The 18171-nt window shown below is 52.2% G+C and overlaps 4 protein-coding genes across 4 annotated transcripts; 3 read left to right on the top strand and 1 right to left on the bottom strand.

Moving 5' to 3' along the window:
• Window positions 1-337: 337 nt before the first annotated feature.
• Window positions 338-1201, top strand: LRP88_09637 (Arf family GTPase SAR1; the record flags this gene model as incomplete). The annotated part of the gene is made up of 5 exons (XM_083246119.1): window positions 338-356; window positions 428-531; window positions 635-674; window positions 737-802; window positions 861-1201. The coding sequence occupies 5 exons, from the start codon at window positions 338-340 to the stop codon at window positions 1199-1201; spliced, it is 570 nt and encodes a 189-aa protein (XP_083097232.1).
• An 845-nt stretch (window positions 1202-2046) lies between these two features.
• LRP88_09636 (patatin-like phospholipase domain-containing protein) lies at window positions 2047-4428 on the top strand (the record flags this gene model as incomplete). The annotated part of the gene is made up of 2 exons (XM_083246118.1): window positions 2047-3037; window positions 3086-4428. The coding sequence occupies 2 exons, from the start codon at window positions 2047-2049 to the stop codon at window positions 4426-4428; spliced, it is 2334 nt and encodes a 777-aa protein (XP_083097231.1).
• An 850-nt stretch (window positions 4429-5278) lies between these two features.
• LRP88_09635 (protein-transporting protein SEC63) lies at window positions 5279-7539 on the top strand (the record flags this gene model as incomplete). The annotated part of the gene is made up of 4 exons (XM_083246117.1): window positions 5279-5308; window positions 5373-5684; window positions 5735-7334; window positions 7388-7539. 4 exons carry the CDS (start codon window positions 5279-5281, stop codon window positions 7537-7539), a joined length of 2094 nt encoding a protein of 697 aa, XP_083097230.1.
• Window positions 7540-8336: 797 nt separating this feature from the next.
• Window positions 8337-10298, bottom strand: LRP88_09634 (uncharacterized protein; the record flags this gene model as incomplete). Its single annotated transcript, XM_083246116.1, has 3 exons — window positions 8337-9436; window positions 9488-9840; window positions 9904-10298. 3 exons carry the CDS (start codon window positions 10296-10298, stop codon window positions 8337-8339), a joined length of 1848 nt encoding a protein of 615 aa, XP_083097229.1.
• Between the last annotated feature and the right edge of the window lie 7873 nt (window positions 10299-18171).

Genomic DNA, 18171 nt, shown 5'->3' with positions numbered 1-18171 from the left:
CAAGTGTGATGAAATAAATCGAACGACAAAACAGAAGCCGAAAATAAAGTCTCGTAATGGATGTACTACGTGATCTCTTTGTTGTCTGTCTTCCGATGCCTTTCCTCGCGTGTTCCGAAGGACAGCGTGACATGCGCCCATGGATGCCTGAAAAATCAGGCCAGAAAAGCGTCACCCTTTCTTGCCAGCTTTTGACAATCCCATGAATGCCTTCCTCATAATCCACCCAGTTCGCATTCAACGACGCCAGCCTCCACGACGAATATCCCCCAAGCGGCCGAATATAATCCATCGACTTTACCTTTGATTTAATACGACTATCTAATACATCTGCATCATGTGGATTGTCAACTGGTGTATGTGCTCGCCTCGATGCGCCGCCTGCAAGCGATTCGGATTTGGATGGGCTGACACGTGCTGCGGATAGTCTACGATGTGCTGTCCTCACTTGGACTTCTTAACAAGCACGCGAAGCTCTTGTTCCTGGGTCTCGACAATGCCGGAAAGACCACTCTTCTCCACATGCTGAAGGTGCGTCGAGATTGGTCTGCTGGATGGATCATGGACCGCCCTGATTCACACCGACGACAATAGCAGATTTGGGGGAGCATTAGTACTGACGATAGATGCACAGAACGACCGTGTTGCCATTCTTCAGCCCACTCTTCACCCCAGTACGTTCCACCCAGGCTTCCTGCTTTATCGCTGTGAATTATGTTGTACTGACTCGCCGTAGCATCCGAGGAGCTCGCTATCGGCAACGTTCGATTCACCACTTTCGATCTGGGCGGTCACCAGCAGGGTAAGTGATGCTTTGGCCTCAGTCTGCGACTGCAAATGGCTAATGGTTGTCGTAATAGCCCGCCGTATCTGGAGAGACTACTTCCCCGAGGTCAACGGTGTCGTCTTCCTCGTCGACGCAAAGGATCACGAGCGATTCCCCGAGGCCAAGGCCGAGCTCGATGCCCTCCTCTCCATGGAGGAGCTTTCCAAGGTCCCCTTTGTTATCCTCGGAAACAAGATCGACCACCCCGATGCCGTCTCTGAGGACGAGATGCGACACCAGCTTGGACTCTACCAGACAACCGGCAAGGGCAAGGTTCAGCTTGAGGGTATCCGACCGATCGAGCTGTTCATGTGCTCCGTGGTGATGCGACAAGGCTATGGTGACGGTATACGCTGGCTGTCGCAGTACGTGTAAGGGACGAAGGAGAGAAGAGATCGGGAGTAGGCGGGAGAGATCTACAGAGGTATACCAGATGTCGAGTGTTCGGGGGGGAAGAGCAGAGGAGGACTTATGACTATCCACTGTTTATGAGATTCAGAATTCTCCTTTAGGCGAACCTTGGTCGTGCAATTCTACTACAACATCTTGCTATATACTAGGTACACAACCTTATCAACCGAGTTGTGTCGTTGGGAAATACCCCTGATGGTGGAAAAATAGGAAAAATAAACCCCGACCCGACCCCTGGTGGCATCGGGGCAAGGGTGCAGCAAGGGGAGGCGACGGGGATCCACGATGCTCATGAACGCCGATATTTGTACGGATAGGTGGGGAGACATGATGACGTGCACCGTTTTGTGAATGGAGCTGAGAGGCGTAACTAGAGGATGTTTGGGTGTGTAGACCGTCTCTGTGCCTCACTGGCATCTGCTGTTTTCCATCACTCTCCCATTCTCTCCTGATGCCAGACCAGGTGTTCTTTAGTTGGGAGAGCCATGACCTCGGCTCGCCAAGGGCGAACTGGTATGGATAAGGATGGACCCCCGAATGGCAAACTTACAAGGCCGGGTTGCCATTGGCTGTGGATTTCGTTGGGGTAAAGTACAGAGGTAGCTCAGGCTGACCAGCTCCGGACGAGACCTACTGATGTCATTTCCTCACGTTGTCTATTCACGAGGTACTTTACCCAACAGACAGGCTGTGATAAAGCGCATTCCTACTCCCTTTTTTCGCCTTGTCCATGCCAATCTGATCTGTTGCAATCTCTCGTGAAATTTTTATCACCAGCGATGGGTTAAAGATTGCCAAACCCGTCCGTCATGTCGCCGCCGTATGCCTCTTTGCTCCCTCGCGATCCCGTCTACGGCTTTCCACCCGAGTCCTTCGACCCCTCCCATCTACCAGACGTCGACACTGAATTCGTCGACGCGCAAGATCTCGAAGCCTTTGAAAAGGCGCTCCAAGCCCCGGACCCGCTCCAGAGCCCGTCCGACGATGCGGGTGCCCGATCGCCACGCAGTCCCAGCTCGTTCAGCTTAACCAAGAGGCCGTCGCAGGCTGAGGGCGGCCTTGCCGATGATGTGGCAGCCGTTGCAGCCGCTGCAGGCGCCGCGTCCGGCGATCTTCCCGTGCTATCGTCGTCGAGTCAGGGACACCCGAGCCAAGGGACGTTTATCACGGCGCAGAACGATTGGGCCCCTGTGAACCCCAGAGTTTATCGCCATCGACGCGGATCTAAGCGACACAAGAGAAAGCGCCGCAACGGCAAGGGAGCCGTTGAGGGCCTGCTGGGAACACGGACCAAGGACGAGACCCGCGAAGGATATCTATACCAAGTATCGAAATGGCCACTGCTCTTCTTTGTATTTGCGTGGTTGACCGGCCTCGCGATTGCGTATCTCTCGACGAGATTGTACATTTGGGTGTATGAGCACTTTTTCACCTGGCGTGGAAAGCGAGAGAGCCTCCGACGGAACCTGCGAAATACCGTTCACTACGAAGATTGGGTTACTGCCGCGAAGGAGCTCGACACTTACCTGGGCCGGCAAACCTGGAAGGAGGAGAATGATTTCGCATACTACGACTCCAAGACGGTTCGCAAGGTGTGGGAGCAGATGAGGAAGACGAGACTCCGAGCAGAAGAGCAAGAAGAGAAGGGTGAACAGAGCGATGGAGGCAAGGCCGTGGACGATCTGAAGACTCTGATCGAGGCCTGCGTCAAGAACAACTTTGTTGGAGTGGAAAACTCGAGGTTATACAGCCAGACGTACTTTGGGACGAAGAATCTGGTGCAGAATTTTCTTGATGAAGGTGAGGATTTCATATTCCACCTGTGGAATTACGACTAACAAAGAGCAGAACAAAAGAGCATCAAGTTCCTTGCTAGCACCGAGCAGCTAGAGATGGAGCAGAAGCGGGTTCTTTTCAAGCACGTCTACGCCAACTACGGAAGAACAGCGCTTTGCTTGTCAGGAGGTGCAGCCTTTGCTTACTACCATATTGGAGTTGTAAGAGCCCTTCTAGATGCGGACCTGTTGCCGGACGTCATTACTGGAACCAGCGGCGGAGCATTGATTGCGGCCCTGGTGGCCACCCGTACGAACGAGGAGCTTGATGAACTGCTTGTGCCAGCACTCTCGGAGCGCATCAACGCCTGCCGCGAGCCTTTCACAGTCTGGCTTCCGCGATGGTGGAAGACAGGAGCCCGCTTCGATTCCGTTGACTGGGCTCAGCGATGTGGCTGGTGGACTCGAGGTTCAATGACATTCCGAGAGGCATATGAGCGGACAGGCCGTATCCTCAACGTGACCTGTGTGCCAGCTGATCCTCACTCACCTACTATCCTCTGCAACTACCTCACAAGTCCCGACTGTGTCATCTGGTCGGCCGTTTTGGCATCGGCTGCAGTCCCTGGCATTCTGAACCCGGTTGTCCTCATGATGAAGACTCGGGACGGGACATTGGAGCCATACTCGTTCGGACACAAGTGGAAGGACGGCAGTCTGCGGACAGACATTCCCATCAAGGCGCTGAACACCCACTTCAACGTCAACTTCACCATTGTCAGTCAAGTCAACCCACACATCAACCTGTTCTTCTTCTCCTCGCGAGGCTCGGTTGGCCATCCAGTAACGCACCGCAAGGGACGTGGATGGCGAGGCGGATATCTCATGTCGGCGTTTGAGCATTACCTCAAGTTGGACATGAACAAGTGGCTCAAGTTTATCCGCCACGCTGAGCTGCTGCCGCGCCCGCTTGGTCAAGATTGGAGCCAGCTGTGGTTACAGGAGTTCAGTGGGACTATCACTATCTGGCCCAAGTCTAGAATTTCAGACTTTTGGCATATCCTGACGGACCCTGATGCACCACGTCTTTCCCGGATGATTCACGAGGGCAAGCAGAGCGCATTCCCAAAGCTCAAGTTTATCGCAAACCGTCTCATGGTTGAGAGATTGATTGAACAAGGTCGCCGAGACTCTCGCCCGTGGGTGCGCAGGGGAAGCATCCAGACCATTCTCAGCGAGGAGGATCTTAGAAGTATCCTTGCCGAGGAGATGGGCACTGGAGCGACGACGGAGGAGGAGACGGATGTGGAAGATCTCAGCGGGCTTGGACTTGGCATGACAACCCTAGACGAGGACACGTTTTACGAGGAGCCGAGGGAGAAGAGCGATTCAAGTCACGGAGACGCCAGCGAGTAAGCAGCGAGTAGATGTGAAGGAGGAGGAGGGCAGAATGTCATAGCGTAGCGTGTGATGGTTGCTTTGCTTTCGTCATGTTTGGCGTTGGGCGGATGTACCATTGGGAACAAAGAACTGCCCTATGTAATAGGGAGTCGGGATCTGTACTGTAGGATTACAGGGACTGTGCTTTAGGTCATATTCACATGTAGCGAGAAAGAGTTTCTTTGTCAATGAATCACTAGTTTTATAATTGAAAAGTTGGAGGTTTTGAAGGTGAAAAGGGACAAGGTTTCTGTTGCAAAGTTAGACTTGGCTATCACGAGTGTAAAATATGGAGGCGAATAGACTGGACAAAGGCATAGGGAAGCTACAGGGCTGACCACGCTAAAAAGAAGTGAGATGGCTGCGCTTCTAAAATTGAAATGGAAAGAGTGAGTGAGAGTGAGACTGTGAACACGGTGGCGCGTATTCACGGAAGGTACCAGCTGGAGTGTTCCTTCTCGTGCTTGTTCCAGCCCAAGCGGCAAGTGGGGAGTGACAGATAATCCGACCACCGGCGTCCGCCCGCACCTTGCAAGACCCTCCCAGGCCCAGTGGAAGTCCCCGGTCCCGCCTGGAGTGGAAATGCGCTGCGTGGCCGTAACATTTTGAGGACAGCTTGACACACTCGCCTCGACATCCATTCTTTTGATAACTTTACGGAAATCCGCATTGTCGGCCAGCTCAACACGCGACATTTGGCCGGTAGATTCTATCTTTCCTGGGCATACGGAAGAGAAGGAACGAATCCTGTCTGGTCTTGCTGTCTTCATCACCCGTTACAAAGCTCCTTCGTCGAGTGTAGCCCTGGGCTCTCTACTCTTTCAAGATGAGTTCAGACTACTCGTATGACGAGCAGGTAAGAGAGATGCTACGCCTCCTACTGCACCTCCATGGCTAACCAGTGTTTCTCCCAATAATAGGGCCAGTTCTTCCCCTTCTTCATCCTCACCCTCACCGGCCTCGTCACCGTCCCCCTGACCTACACCCTCGTCCGCCCCAGTCGCGACCAAGATGCGCTTGCGCCGCGGATCAAGACCGACTACAAGACGGAGCACTCGGCCACCGTCGAGTCGCTGAGGACGACCCAGAAGCGCAAGCAGTGGAGGGTCAAGCGGGCCATCTTTGTCGTGATCGGATGGGCCCTCATGGGCGGCATGGTGTACCTCATCATGGTGACCCAGCGCACCGTCCCCAAGCTCTACAACCCCTATGATATCCTTGGAATTTCCGAGGTGAGCTGTCCCGAGATTGACAGCCAGAGTGATGTGCTGACACGCCCCAGTCCCTCAACGAGAAGCAGATCAAGTCGCACTACAAGCGCCTGTCCCTCAAGTACCACCCCGACAAGATTCGCCCTGACCCTGCCAAGAACGAGACCGTCGAGTCGCTCAACGATTACTATGTCGAACTCACCAAGGCCTACCAGGCCCTCACGGACGAGGAGGTGCGCAACAACTACATCCAGTACGGCCACCCCGACGGCAAGCAGAGCTTCAGCATGGGCATTGCCCTCCCCAAGTTTATCGTCTCGGACGGCAACGGCAAGTATGTCGTTCTCCTGTACACCCTGCTCCTCGGAGTCCTTCTCCCCTGGCTCGTCGGATCGTGGTGGTACGGTACCAAGCGGAGGTCCAAGGAAGGTGTCCTGATGGAGAGCGCCAACAACCTGTTCCGACACTACGAGGAGAACATCGACCAGGGTGGAATCATCACGGCACTGAGCACTGGCAAGGAGTTTGAGGAGACTCTGAAGGGCGACAAGGCCGAGTCTGGTCTGTCCAAGATTGAGTCGAGGATCACAGCCGAGGGCGAACACAAGCCCTATGCTTCTGGTATGACGGCCAAGGACAAGGACAAGCTTGAGGATCTCGATAATGGCGTGCGACGCAAGGCTCTTGCTCTTCTTTGGGCTTACCTCGGTCGTGTTGAGCTCGATGACCCTGCTCTCACCAAGGCCAAGTTCCAGGTTGGCCCCATTGCCCGCGCCCTGAACCAGTCTTTTAACGCCATCTCTCTGGCCTACGGCAACATTGGTCCCATCGCCGGTTCCTACTACGCCAGCCAGCACCTGATCCAGGCCATGCCCCCCAAGTCGTCTCCTCTTCTCCAGCTTCCCCACATCACCCCCTCGATTGTCAGCGGCATTGAGGGCGACTCCAAGACCCACATGTCTGTACAGAAGTTCATGGACCGTCCAGATGCTCAGCGACGACAGCTTGCTGTTGGTGAGGGCCTCCTGACCGAGGAGCAGTACAAGACCGCCGTCAGTGTTGCCAAGCAGATTCCCTACTTCCGTGTCGCCAAGGCTTTCTTCAAGGTTACTGGAGAGCGTTTCATCATCCCCTCGTCCCTTGTGTCCCTCGTCATCAAGGGCCGCTTTATCCCCCCTGGTACTGAGAACGTCCCCGCTGTTGACGAGCTGGATCTTGAGGACATTGATCCCGCCGAGGACGACATTGAGGCTCTCAGCGGTCGCAAGAAGAAGGTCATCAAGGGTCCCGACGGCAAGCCTGTTCATGTTGACGAGCAGACCATCCTCCCTCCCCTGACTTTTGCCCCTCACTACGCCCGCGATCACTCTCCCCAATGGCATGCCTTCCTCAGCGACTCCAAGCAGGGCAAGATGGCCGTCCCTCCGTTCCACTTTGCCAAGTTTGACCAGCCCATCGTCGACGACAAGGGTAACCCGACTTTCAACATGCAGACTCTCAAGGCTCAGTTCGCCGCGCCCCCTCAGGCCGGCCACTACACCTTTGTGCTGCACGTCATCTGTGATTCTTACGTTGGCTTCGACACCAAGATGGAGGTGACACTTGTTGTTGAGGAGGCCAGCAAAGCGGCTGAGATGCAGGCTGAGGACGACATCAGCGAGCCGGAGGAGGGTAAGTTGATATCATTCATTGTCAGTTGTGACCATATGCTAACTAAGTTTCAGACTCTCTTGCTGGTCAGATGCACGTTCTCAAGACCGGCCAGACCCCCAAGCCCCGCCGGAGGGTCGAGGAGGACTCTGACGATGAGAGCGGTACCGAGGAGGAGGATGATGACACCAGCGCGACAAACACAGACACCGAGGACGAGTCATAACCGGATCGCCTTGTTGAACATAGTATTTCCGCAATCCCTGTATCATCTGTGCCGTACCCCTTGCCACCGTCTGTAGGTGTCTCTACGGGAGGCAGATAATCCTTGTGTATGTATTTCTGGGAAATGGGCAAAAGGAGACGAGGTAGGGAGAGCTGCTTTGTCCGGTATGAGGAGCATGGCACCCTCCGACTTTGGGCATAACATTTTCCGCGGCCAAAAACCGGGTTGGGAGTTTTGGGGTTCTTTTTTAAGGGAATGAGATATATAACCTCTTTTTTTTTTTTTTTTTTTTTCGTTTCATACCTATTGTACTTTTTTGATTCCACACTCGACTTTTTTTTAATCTCTGCTTCTCTTGCCAAGTTTGAACTGAACCCATGCAACCAACATGTGGGAGAGAGATGTACAAGTTTGTTGTTGTCCTTTTGATCTTGAGCAACACATACATACATGCCCAGCCAAAAACGCTATATAATAATAACCTCCCAAACCAAAGGTTTCTAGAATGAGGGAAAAAAAAAAGCCAACATTAAGAGTGAAAACATGTAAAAACTGCAACGCTGCCAGCAAATAAAAACTCGTCTCCTCCATCAATTCGTCGACACAAGTTTTGTTGGGTTTTGCCTGCGAGGCTCAATTCTCTGAGTTAGGTATTCCACACACATCTAGACTGACCCGTCTGCTCTTAAAAACAATACTCTTCTTTTTTTAGCTTGCAGAGTTGTACAAAGAAGACGCAAGTCCAGCTTCGTCTCGTCGCCACGGTTGTCTCAGCAAAGACAGCCGGGCCAGAACCTTCAACAGACCCTCACGCCGCAGACTTCGACGCCCTTGCCCTCGATGCGAGCGGAGCGGCCAAAGTAGAGGGTTGATAGCTCGCGGACAAAGAGGGAGTCGCTGTCGCTCCAGACGTCGAGGCCCATGTTTTCCACGGCGTGGCTGTCGACGCGGATGGCGTCGGCGTCCAAGTCATCGAGATCGGCCTCTGTTGGGCGGAGAGGTGTCCGCTCACTGGAGCCTTGTGATAGATCCTCATCGTCATCATGGTCAGTGTAAGGTTCGTCTTGGCTGTCGGCCAGATCACCTAGCACGGAGAGGATCTGGGTTGTGAGGCGGTGGAAGTAGGCGATTATAGCGAGTTCGACACGGGCTTCGTCCGAGTCATGACTGGTACGTCTGGGCGCTGTGAAGGAGGTGAGAGATTCGGATAATGGCTCAGAACGAGAGCTCGGCCGAGGCATGCTCATTGATGAGCGACCCAAATCGGCGAGTAGAGCAGCGTCGCGAGATGCTTCTTCCTGCTGTTCGGACCGAAGCTGCTCACCAGCGCTGGCCCACCACATGTATCCATTATATGCCAGGGCTGCCCAGCTTAATGGCTCGACGATGGTTTCTACAGCATCGTCGCGAGGATCACGCACGACGCGGGTTGAATGAGTGGAGACGCGTCGTTCTGACTCAGGAGACTCAGGGGCAGCATTGGGAGTTGAGACGGGAGCTGCTAGACGAGCCAGGCCATTCTTGAGAGAAGTGAAGCGGCGTAGATCTCGCTGAGTGGCCTTGATGGGCTGCCCCCGTGGACATTCTACCACAGGCCAGACCCGTTCGACAGCATTAGAGGCATAGTCCGGAGGAATGGTGATGAGCATATCCCACAGAGTATCCTTCATAGCGAGGATGCTGTCGGTGGTACATGCGATCCACCCAGAACCGGCCTCATCGTCCACTGCATCCTCGCTACTGCGTTCCCTCTTGGAGGCCTCAAAATCCTCCATGAGGAAAGGGATGTCGTGTACACCAATAGAGAACAAGGGCCTTAGGCGCTGTGTCGAGGTCGAAGTGGGGAGGATATCGGTAACGGACAAGGGAATATTGGAAAGCACAGAGATATTATAAACTGGGAGACTCTTGTTAGTGGCAGTCAAAGTCTACATAGCGCGCAACTTACCAAAATCGCAAATCTCATGAACTGGCGCATGACATGATATTAGAATGCGCTTGCGCAACAAGGCTGCGCGGTGTATAGGAAAGATGAGAGGGCCGAACTTGTCCAATAGGCTGGTCAAGCTCCACGCGGGATGATATGGCGAGAGGGTATTGCCAGTAGGTATTAGGGAGGCGCCGTCCGAGGCGGATCGGTTTCGGTTGTGGCCTTTGTGGCCAAAAGGTTGTGAATGGAGGGACGGAGAGCTCACGGGGGTTTCGCCCGAGAGACGTCGGTTCCCCTGGCCTTGCTTCTCGCGATTGGCGGTCCAGTATTCTTCGAGAATGCTGGTGTTCTTACGGTCCTCGGCGAGTTTCCTGTGGAGAGCTGTTAGTTGGGTGTAGTTGCGCACGGCGAGACGAGACGAGACGAATACGTACGCGGCCATTTCCTTCAGAGCTTCTGCATGTCTCCAGGCGCGACCCAAGCGACCGTAGCTCAGAGGGACCAGAACGCCGACGGCGATCATTCTGGCATGACGAGCTTCCTCCTCGTCGCAGGGCATGTTGACGAAGGCGCTAAGACCGGCGTGGCCGCCATCGTGGACAAAGTAGATGAGATCCTCAGAGACGGTGTGTAGGCCCGAGGGCAGAGACTTGTACTCGACGAGACCCTCGAGCTCAATGCCCGGGGCGGACTGCTTCCAAAGGATGGTGTAGCCGGCCTTGACGTCGAAGTGGATAAGGAACAGGGCGTCGATGGGAGGACGGTCGAGGGGTTGGTTCGAGGGCATGCGGACCGAGAGGGAGGGTTGTCCTCGGCGAGAGGAGGCCATGGCGATTGATTATCGGGCGAGTCGCATCATATGCCAGAGAGAGCAACAGCAAGAAGCTCAAGCTTGATGGTTGGGAGCCTTGGGGGGTACGGACGAGGACTGAGAAAGAGCTTGAACGAGTGGATCGGATTGCGGCTTTAAGCGACCAAGCTAGAGCCCCCGGGTCCAGGATGCGACAGATAGGGAACGCTCACAATGGTCGAGGCGAGAAATCTGGCGATGGTTGATGCTGGGAGTCGAGGGTGACGGCGAGGCTTCCACTTTGAGGCTGCAACGGGGCTTACAGTGGTTACATGAGCTACTGTATCTGGGTATCCCGTGTAGAGCCGGTAGAGTCCCCGATAGGCGCACTTCACGTGATGCGATGAGGGACTCCCTAGGTGTAGGGGCTGTAAGATGGCGAGCTGATCGTGGAAGATGTTGATGGTGTTTTTCTAAATTGATGATGTATAGAGAAAAAAAAATAGCTGCAATTGAACTTTTCTTCACATGTCTCAGACCGAGCTGGTCTTTTCGGGTTGAGTCGTGCTGGTGCTACCAAATGGGCTGCATCTCGAGCTTGAGAGGGTGTGAGGGTGTGCTCGGACGGTCCCGTGATGTCGGATTCAAGCCCTGGTCCTTGAAGAGCTCGTGCAATTGCTGCCTGCCACATTTATCCCAAGAAACGATACTCGAACAACATTGATTTTGACATGTGTTTATCTATATCATTACATCTATATGCTGCCTGCACCTACAGCCCAGAGGATCCGCTCCAGACGCCGTCGCCAGTCTACAGCACTCATACAGGGAACTGCTTGGCGTTGCGGGGGGAGCTCGGGCCCCTTGAATGCTCCCATTGGCCGTTTTGTCTCGGACCCAGTCCGCCGCGTTTTCCCCCACAAGAACTCCTGCCGGTCAACTTTGGATATGCAGACCACGTTGATCTCGGATCCATCAACACGTGGAGGAATAGGAAGTTTGGACTCAAAGTTCTTGGTTGTAAGGATAAAAGTTAATGTTGATTGACGATGAGTGGAATTGGAGTTGACTGATTGGTATTCGATTGACTGATTGGTATTCGATTGACTGGTTGACTGATTGACAGGACATATAGTTGACTGATCGACTGGCATATCTTCTGGAAGATATTTGATCGACTGAGATTCGGTACTGAGTCAAGACGACAACGCCGGGGCCGATTACGCCCTGAGCGTTACATGGGCTTGAACCACTTTGAGCCACTGCCAGTTGCGAGTGGCATTTGAATCGGGCTTGTGTTCGAGTGTAGTCTAGATGAAGGACGTTGGATAATTCTTGCAGAACGATTCCTTTATCTATCTTGTCGGTACTTGGGCTTTCAAGCAACTCAACACAGCGAGTAATATATATAGATCGCCGAGGCCAAGACCTCATCATGGACGGCTTCAAAGAAGGCGGTGTTGCTGTGTTTATACATGTGAACGGGGAAGAAGCGTCCTTTCTCATCGGGTACAAGCTCTAGGCGGCCGACGAAGGTGATGCTCGTCGCATGGACGACAGCCCGGTTCTCAACTCGGCCATGAGATGCCTATGAAAGGTCTTGTTTATATATCATGGGTGGGTTTGGGTACTTCCAACTGGCAAGCCTTAGGAACGAGTTGAATTCTGTGAGGCATGGCTGCTACCCGCATCCTGTCGAGATGCACGTCCAACTAGTTCCAGGGCATTCCTTGAAGCAAGAGACATATAAAGAATCCACCAGGACATCACAATTGATCGTCCAGGTAAGAGCAGGGGATGCATCCGGCAAAGAAATCATCCTCCACCGGAGTACTTTTTTCAGACTCTCGAACAGTAACTCAAACACAACACACTTAGGGCCTGGTATAGACAACCAGATCGAGCCGGGAACAACCGTGTGCGGAGTGTGTAGTTGTATCCCCAGGGGCCACCAGGTTCGATGGCCTGAAGTCTGTATAGTACAAAGAGGAAAAGCCAGATTCACACAAAGCCGAGAGGGACTTTATTGATGATTGAGAGGAGGAGACCGTCCCGAAACAGTCTGACCGAAACTCCCCAATTCGGCACCAAGCTCTTCTGGATATTCACAGCCCTTGAGAATTGCCTCGCCCAAGGCGGTAACTGGGAAGCCCCAAAGTTCCCTTGACCGGAATAACTGGATATCGGGGGGGCTCTCATGTGAGTGAAGGGGTCAAGATTGGCCTAGATAAGCCATGGGGGCCACTGCTTGGGAAGATTCAGGGTGCGTGGTCTTTTATATATCGTTTGAGCCTTTCTTGATGAGACCTTTTCCTGTTAGGTGCTGATATGCTTCGACTTGACAAATCTTCCTCAGCCCCTTTCTGATGGGAACTAAGTCTCGGGCCTCACGCTTGATAGAGCGAGTGGAGTGGAGTCGAGATATATACTGGTATTTGAGGGAAAGTCCTTGTGAAGGAAGAACCAGACGTAGAACCAGTCTCGGAAATGTTCTTTAGGATTGTATAATGACCAGAGTGTAGAAAGATGGATGATATCTGGTTAAGATGACGGTCTCATCTACCCCGAGATTCCATGAGTAGACATGTTCACCTCGAGGAGGGCGAGGTTTGGTCCTGTTGTGTCCACATCCCGTAAAGGGAATGGAGGAATGGCCAGACACCGTTACCTCGCTTCAAAGGTCTGGGGCTCCGCTCAACTGAAACCTCATGATGTCTTTTTCCCCTAGACTATGACGCACTCGATGTAAAGCATCTCTAATCGGGTGAATCGGTGTTCGTTCGACACCCGCGTCTGAGTTCCAAAGCATGTCTTGCACCATGTGGACTCCGGGCCGGATATATATAAGACATTATATGATGATTGTAGAACCCTGATAACAGCCTCGCTTGCCACTTAGATGACAATTTGCAAACACTCATCTAAGAGAATAGGCTTAGAGGCAACAGATGACTGGATTCTCGCGGCCAAAATCGGCTTCGAAAGCCTCTCAAATTGGCCCCGTGATGAGACGTCTGCTCTCAGCATAGAGTATGACAGCACGGTAGGCATAGCACGCCTCTTGGAGATGCAAATCTCTTGAGCAACCGGTTCTCATCTGTCAAATCCGGCGACCTGTAAATCTCCCATAGGCGTTTCGTCAAGGCCGGCGGGTTGACAAAATGCAGCTCTCGGCTTCACGGCACTATCTTCGCCTACACAGCGGATCCGGATGACAAGCTGGTTACTTTGTGGACCTGAGGGTAGAAGAGAAGTAATTCCTCACGGGATGCAAAGCCTTTGATCTAGTGAGAGGCGGCTTGAAGCCCTAGATGTATGTACGTGAGACCACACGCAACCAGATGACTCGACTGCCCGGGCTGTCACAAAAGTAAAGAGAGACTTGTAGTCTCCGAATATATAGGGGGTTAACGTAGGGCTCTCTCCAGGCTGTCTTGTGTTTCCGCCGTTCCAGCGGGAACGGGAAGGGAGTTTCTCGACAGCAACGTGGGGCTTGGTGTTTCAGGAGGACAGGACCAGGAAATAGGTCCAGTCCAATCCATGCTGCTAGGGATGAGATGATGGTTATTCCTTCGGAGTTCTACCGCCAAGACCTTGTTGCTGAATCATAACTTTCTGCGAGGTGACGAACAGAGGTCCCTTGATTTAATGGAAATGTAGGATTCTCGATATATAGGTAGAATATGACCAGGACAACACAGAATAGGTTGAAAACTAAGACTAGTCCATGACATGCAGGACCAAGCGGAACCATTCGCTGGCATGGTTTGTCGCCTCGCCTGGCAGAGGGGTCTAACAACTCTGGGGGAAGGGGGAAAGAAAACACCATGGCGAATGAATGAATGTTGGGGTTCGATTATGTCGAGCGTCCAGTCTTCTCTTTCGATGGTGAGGTGAAGCGCTCACCGCACCGAAAGTACGGCGAACGTTGATGAAAAGCAAACCGTGCAACTCGGGGTTGACAAAGATATATAAAGTGCCAGGGCAAAATGGGAACCCCGACCATAGGGCGATTGGAGCTCCATACCGAAATGGCGTTGCCAACAAAGGAGACCAATAGTTGTGGCTGAGCTTCAGAAGCCGAAAAGGCATGGCTCAACTCGCTCGTGCAGCTAGCGAACTCGCTAGTTTTCTGTATGACCTTTTCTCCTTTTGTGTCTGGCCTTTCATTCGATGAAGTTCAGAGATATACTCTATGTCTAGATGAGAGATTCATCCGCTCCGAGAGGTGGGAGTGTAGTATCCAAGCATGCCTGCTCCCAGCACATTCTGCAGCTTACCTATCGCTGCCTCCTGCATGTGATGGCACATCGCGGCCGAAGTTTGATCCCCGAGCAGACACGATGCAGAAGATAGAGGCCATCTCGGCCATGTGCCTCCTCCATAACAAGATACAAGAAGGCCCTTCTTTATATACTGATAGCTCGCAGGGCCCGACCAGGGCCTTTACGAGCTTTGCACTTGTTGAAATAATTGCCACTTCGAGGAGTCCCTCCTTAGAGGAAAAAGACTGAGGGAGTGTCTTTCTTGGAAATGATTAGCGGCTTGATAGTCTTTGAGCTCCCTCACAATCTAAGAGTAGCATCGTCCCAACTTGGATGCCAGGTGGGAATCTCTGGGTTGCCCCGCGCCCCATCTCTTTGGTAGTTCCATTCTCGAGGTCAAGTTCCTGCATAGCGGTGGAGGGATGCTCAAGAGTCCCCACAACCGTTGGTGGACGGTGAGAGACACTCTGGCAGGCGTTGCCCTCAAAAGCGAAAAGACGGAGAAACCCATATATGAACCGTACGGCTGTGTAGAACCAGTTTCTGAGGTACCTAGGCCGGGGACGGCTTCCCAATCAGGGATAGCAGATAAACAGGGCTGAAATATATATAGGAGAGGGATGATATGGTATCAACCAACATCTTGAGAATAGGACTGTGTCTCGACGTGGACCGATTATATAACCATGCTGCATTAATTCAAAGGCACGTAAGAAGTCGAGGAGAATTCTTGTGTGAATGCAGGCGAGAGGTGTATGATATGGCATCCAACCCGATTGTGCTTTCGAGTCAAGATCCAGGTTTGACAGGAGCCATCGGAGGCACCTTCGTGAGGAAGATTCGTGTGATACATGTTCAACCCGACATTTGTCGCCTCAAGGTGCGTTGTTTCCATTCGTTTGGGTTATTGGGATCACTAGAAGTCTCCCAGGAACGGGACTCGCCAAAAAGATGAATCGTTGTATGGGTGCGTTTCTTGGATGGGAAGAATGATGCCTTTAAGGCCACCCGGAGCAGATCTTCCATCACCTCTTCCCAGCTCATGAAATGACACGTGGGAGAAGCCCAAGAAGTCGACGAAGCCATAAGTTGAATGAAGGACGGGGTTTGTTTGTCCTTCAAGTAAAAGCGAAGAAAGGGGTATGTATATACCAGGGGAGTCGCCAATGATAACCCATTGTCAAAGGCCAGCTGATGTGAATCTGTGTCTGTATGTGTTGATCCTGGGTCCCGATCAGATGGTGTGTGAGTCCCATCGAGCAAAAGGATTCATGGCAGCAATATGAAGAGGAAAGGAATCTTCCTTTTTGGATCTTGCTGTAGGATTGATACTATAGAGGCGCGACTTTGAGGGTCATTGATGTGATTGACGGTTGAAGATCACGTTGCGCTTGGGTTTGTGAAAGATCATTCGCATCCTAGAAGTCGGTCGGATCGATTCAAAGGGCATTCGTAGGTCAGGAACAAGGCACGGAACGTCTGTAGCAGTTCATGGATATGGTGTGCAAGACCGCGTACGCGGTCGGCTCGAGGAACCAGAATCTCTGTGCTATCTCTTCATCCCGCCGCCCACGGTTTGTAACTAGTGTAAAGAACAATAGATGCAACTTGGAGGCGATCGGGTCCAGGTGTGTCCCGGTATTGATAAATACATCGTGAGGTATATATATTGCAAAGTTCGAAGATAGACGAATAGTCGTTCAAGACGCACTGTCATGGTTTGAGTAATGCAACGAATGTGGGCAAAGAATCGCTCGACTTGGGACGCATGATTATCAGAGAGAAAGGTGGAGCGAACCATCGAGTATTGGATCTTTCCAGTTCGCTAGGATACGAGCCTTATATATGGAGCGAAACATGGCCAACAGGCAAGATTCCCATGTCTCAAGATCCAGGACTCATTTCGGGACGGTATATAGTACGACACACCGACCCCGTGAGCGAGGTTGAGGGGGTTATAATATATGCGACGACAAAGAAAGCGTATAGAGAAAAGATCCGTTTGAACGTTGCATCTTTGGTCATCTCATTCCACAGAGTCGAAGTATCCCTGGCTAGTGTCAAGACGTGAGGGTCGTGTCCTGGGTCAAGAAGACAGAACAATTTTGACTCGATTCGTAAGGCAAGACGACCCGAACATGAAATGGTTTGGCAAGAACAAGAAGCGGGCTCGGACTCTTCCTTCGCTGTGGGGGGTGAGCTGCCAGAGCCCGAAAGAAGCTGACCTCGTCAAGGTCTCGTACATGATGAGAAGTCGCAAGATCAACTCAAAGTACAAGCATCAACTTGGCAAGGATCTCGTCGTGAGGCTCGAAGGAGAAGCGAGGGAAGCCAGATGTGGCTGGGGGCAATAGAAGGGGATAGTCGAGGACCCGCCATCTTGTTCATGAATGGTGTATATATAAGAGTTTCCGAGTGACAGAAGAGGAATGAGTAGGTGAAAAAAGGCCTCGGCGTTAACCCCTTCTGTATTCTTTGAGCCTGGTCGCATTGATTTTTGCGCTGCGACAGATCTTCTTCAAATAGGCCCCGGTAGAAGTACTCCTTAAACCTGGGGTCGCAGAAAGCGCCATAAAGAATAAACTCTTCCGTCGTGTTGTGAAGCCGACAAGGAAGTTGAATATATATAGAAGGTGTTGAGTTTTCAAGTCAGATGTAAGAGGGAGAGAGAGGGGGTATTTATACCCAGAAATATGCCGAATTGTCATTCTCAGCCCCGAGACCTACAATTCTCACCAGCAGCCGTATTTACCATCTGCTTGATGGTGATGGCTTCAAACCTGAACAAACCAAACCCTTGCCAAGAGGGTACGTCACTTTTTTCCGATTTTGTGGAGAACAAGGCTAAAGGCTTGGCATCTCTGTCAAACGGTTGGGGACAGGCCCGCCACGTGATTCTTGTCTTTCTGGTCAAAGCGCTCGCTTTTTCACCCCAACGTAAAGTGGTATATCTCACGATTAGCTTGCCCATGAGCCGCGGCACATGATTTTCATGGTGTAAGTTGGCATATGATATTGAATGTAGAGTAAGAGTATTAGTCAATTTTTGTAGCTATACCGCCTGTTTTATAATAATACAACGCCATTGGCATCTGTGATATATCATGTGTCCCCCTGCAATTACCCCATTCGGACCATCGCAACATCGGGGAAACCGCTGACTCAGGTCCCGACTTTCACAAGCCATTTTCACCCACACCCACCGTCATGTTCGGCCTCGGCCAATCAAATCGCCCCAATCAACGACTCTTTTCCAGCGGCCGTGTCTCGTTCTTCCCGATCCCGTGGCCGCCATCCAACGGGCGCCTTTTTTCCTTCTTTCCCTGTTCCTGTTTTTTTTTACTTACCAAACCTTGTGCTTCAAGCCATGGCCTTGTGATAGCAGGTCATTCTTCATTATTCGTTATATTCTTACCCACCCTCGTTTTTCGTTGTGTCTGTGTGTCTGTGTGTGCGTCGCAAAAAGAAAAAGAACCCCGCTGCCCGCCATCGCCATCGTCGCTGCCGCCGCGGCGAGCGAGAATTGAGCCTCCACTCAACGAACCAAACTAGACCAACCACCCCCGCCAAACCCTCTCCCTATAACCCTTTCCTCCGTCGACTCTCCTCCGAATACTTCTCTATACCGTATAGACTCGCCCTATATC

This window comes from Fusarium phalaenopsidis, assembly GCF_050370095.1.
Source record: "Fusarium phalaenopsidis strain FUZ10S chromosome Unknown contig_32304, whole genome shotgun sequence".
NCBI classification, from domain to species: Eukaryota; Fungi; Ascomycota; class Sordariomycetes; order Hypocreales; family Nectriaceae; genus Fusarium; species Fusarium phalaenopsidis.
This window is presented reverse-complemented; position numbering and strand designations above follow the sequence as displayed.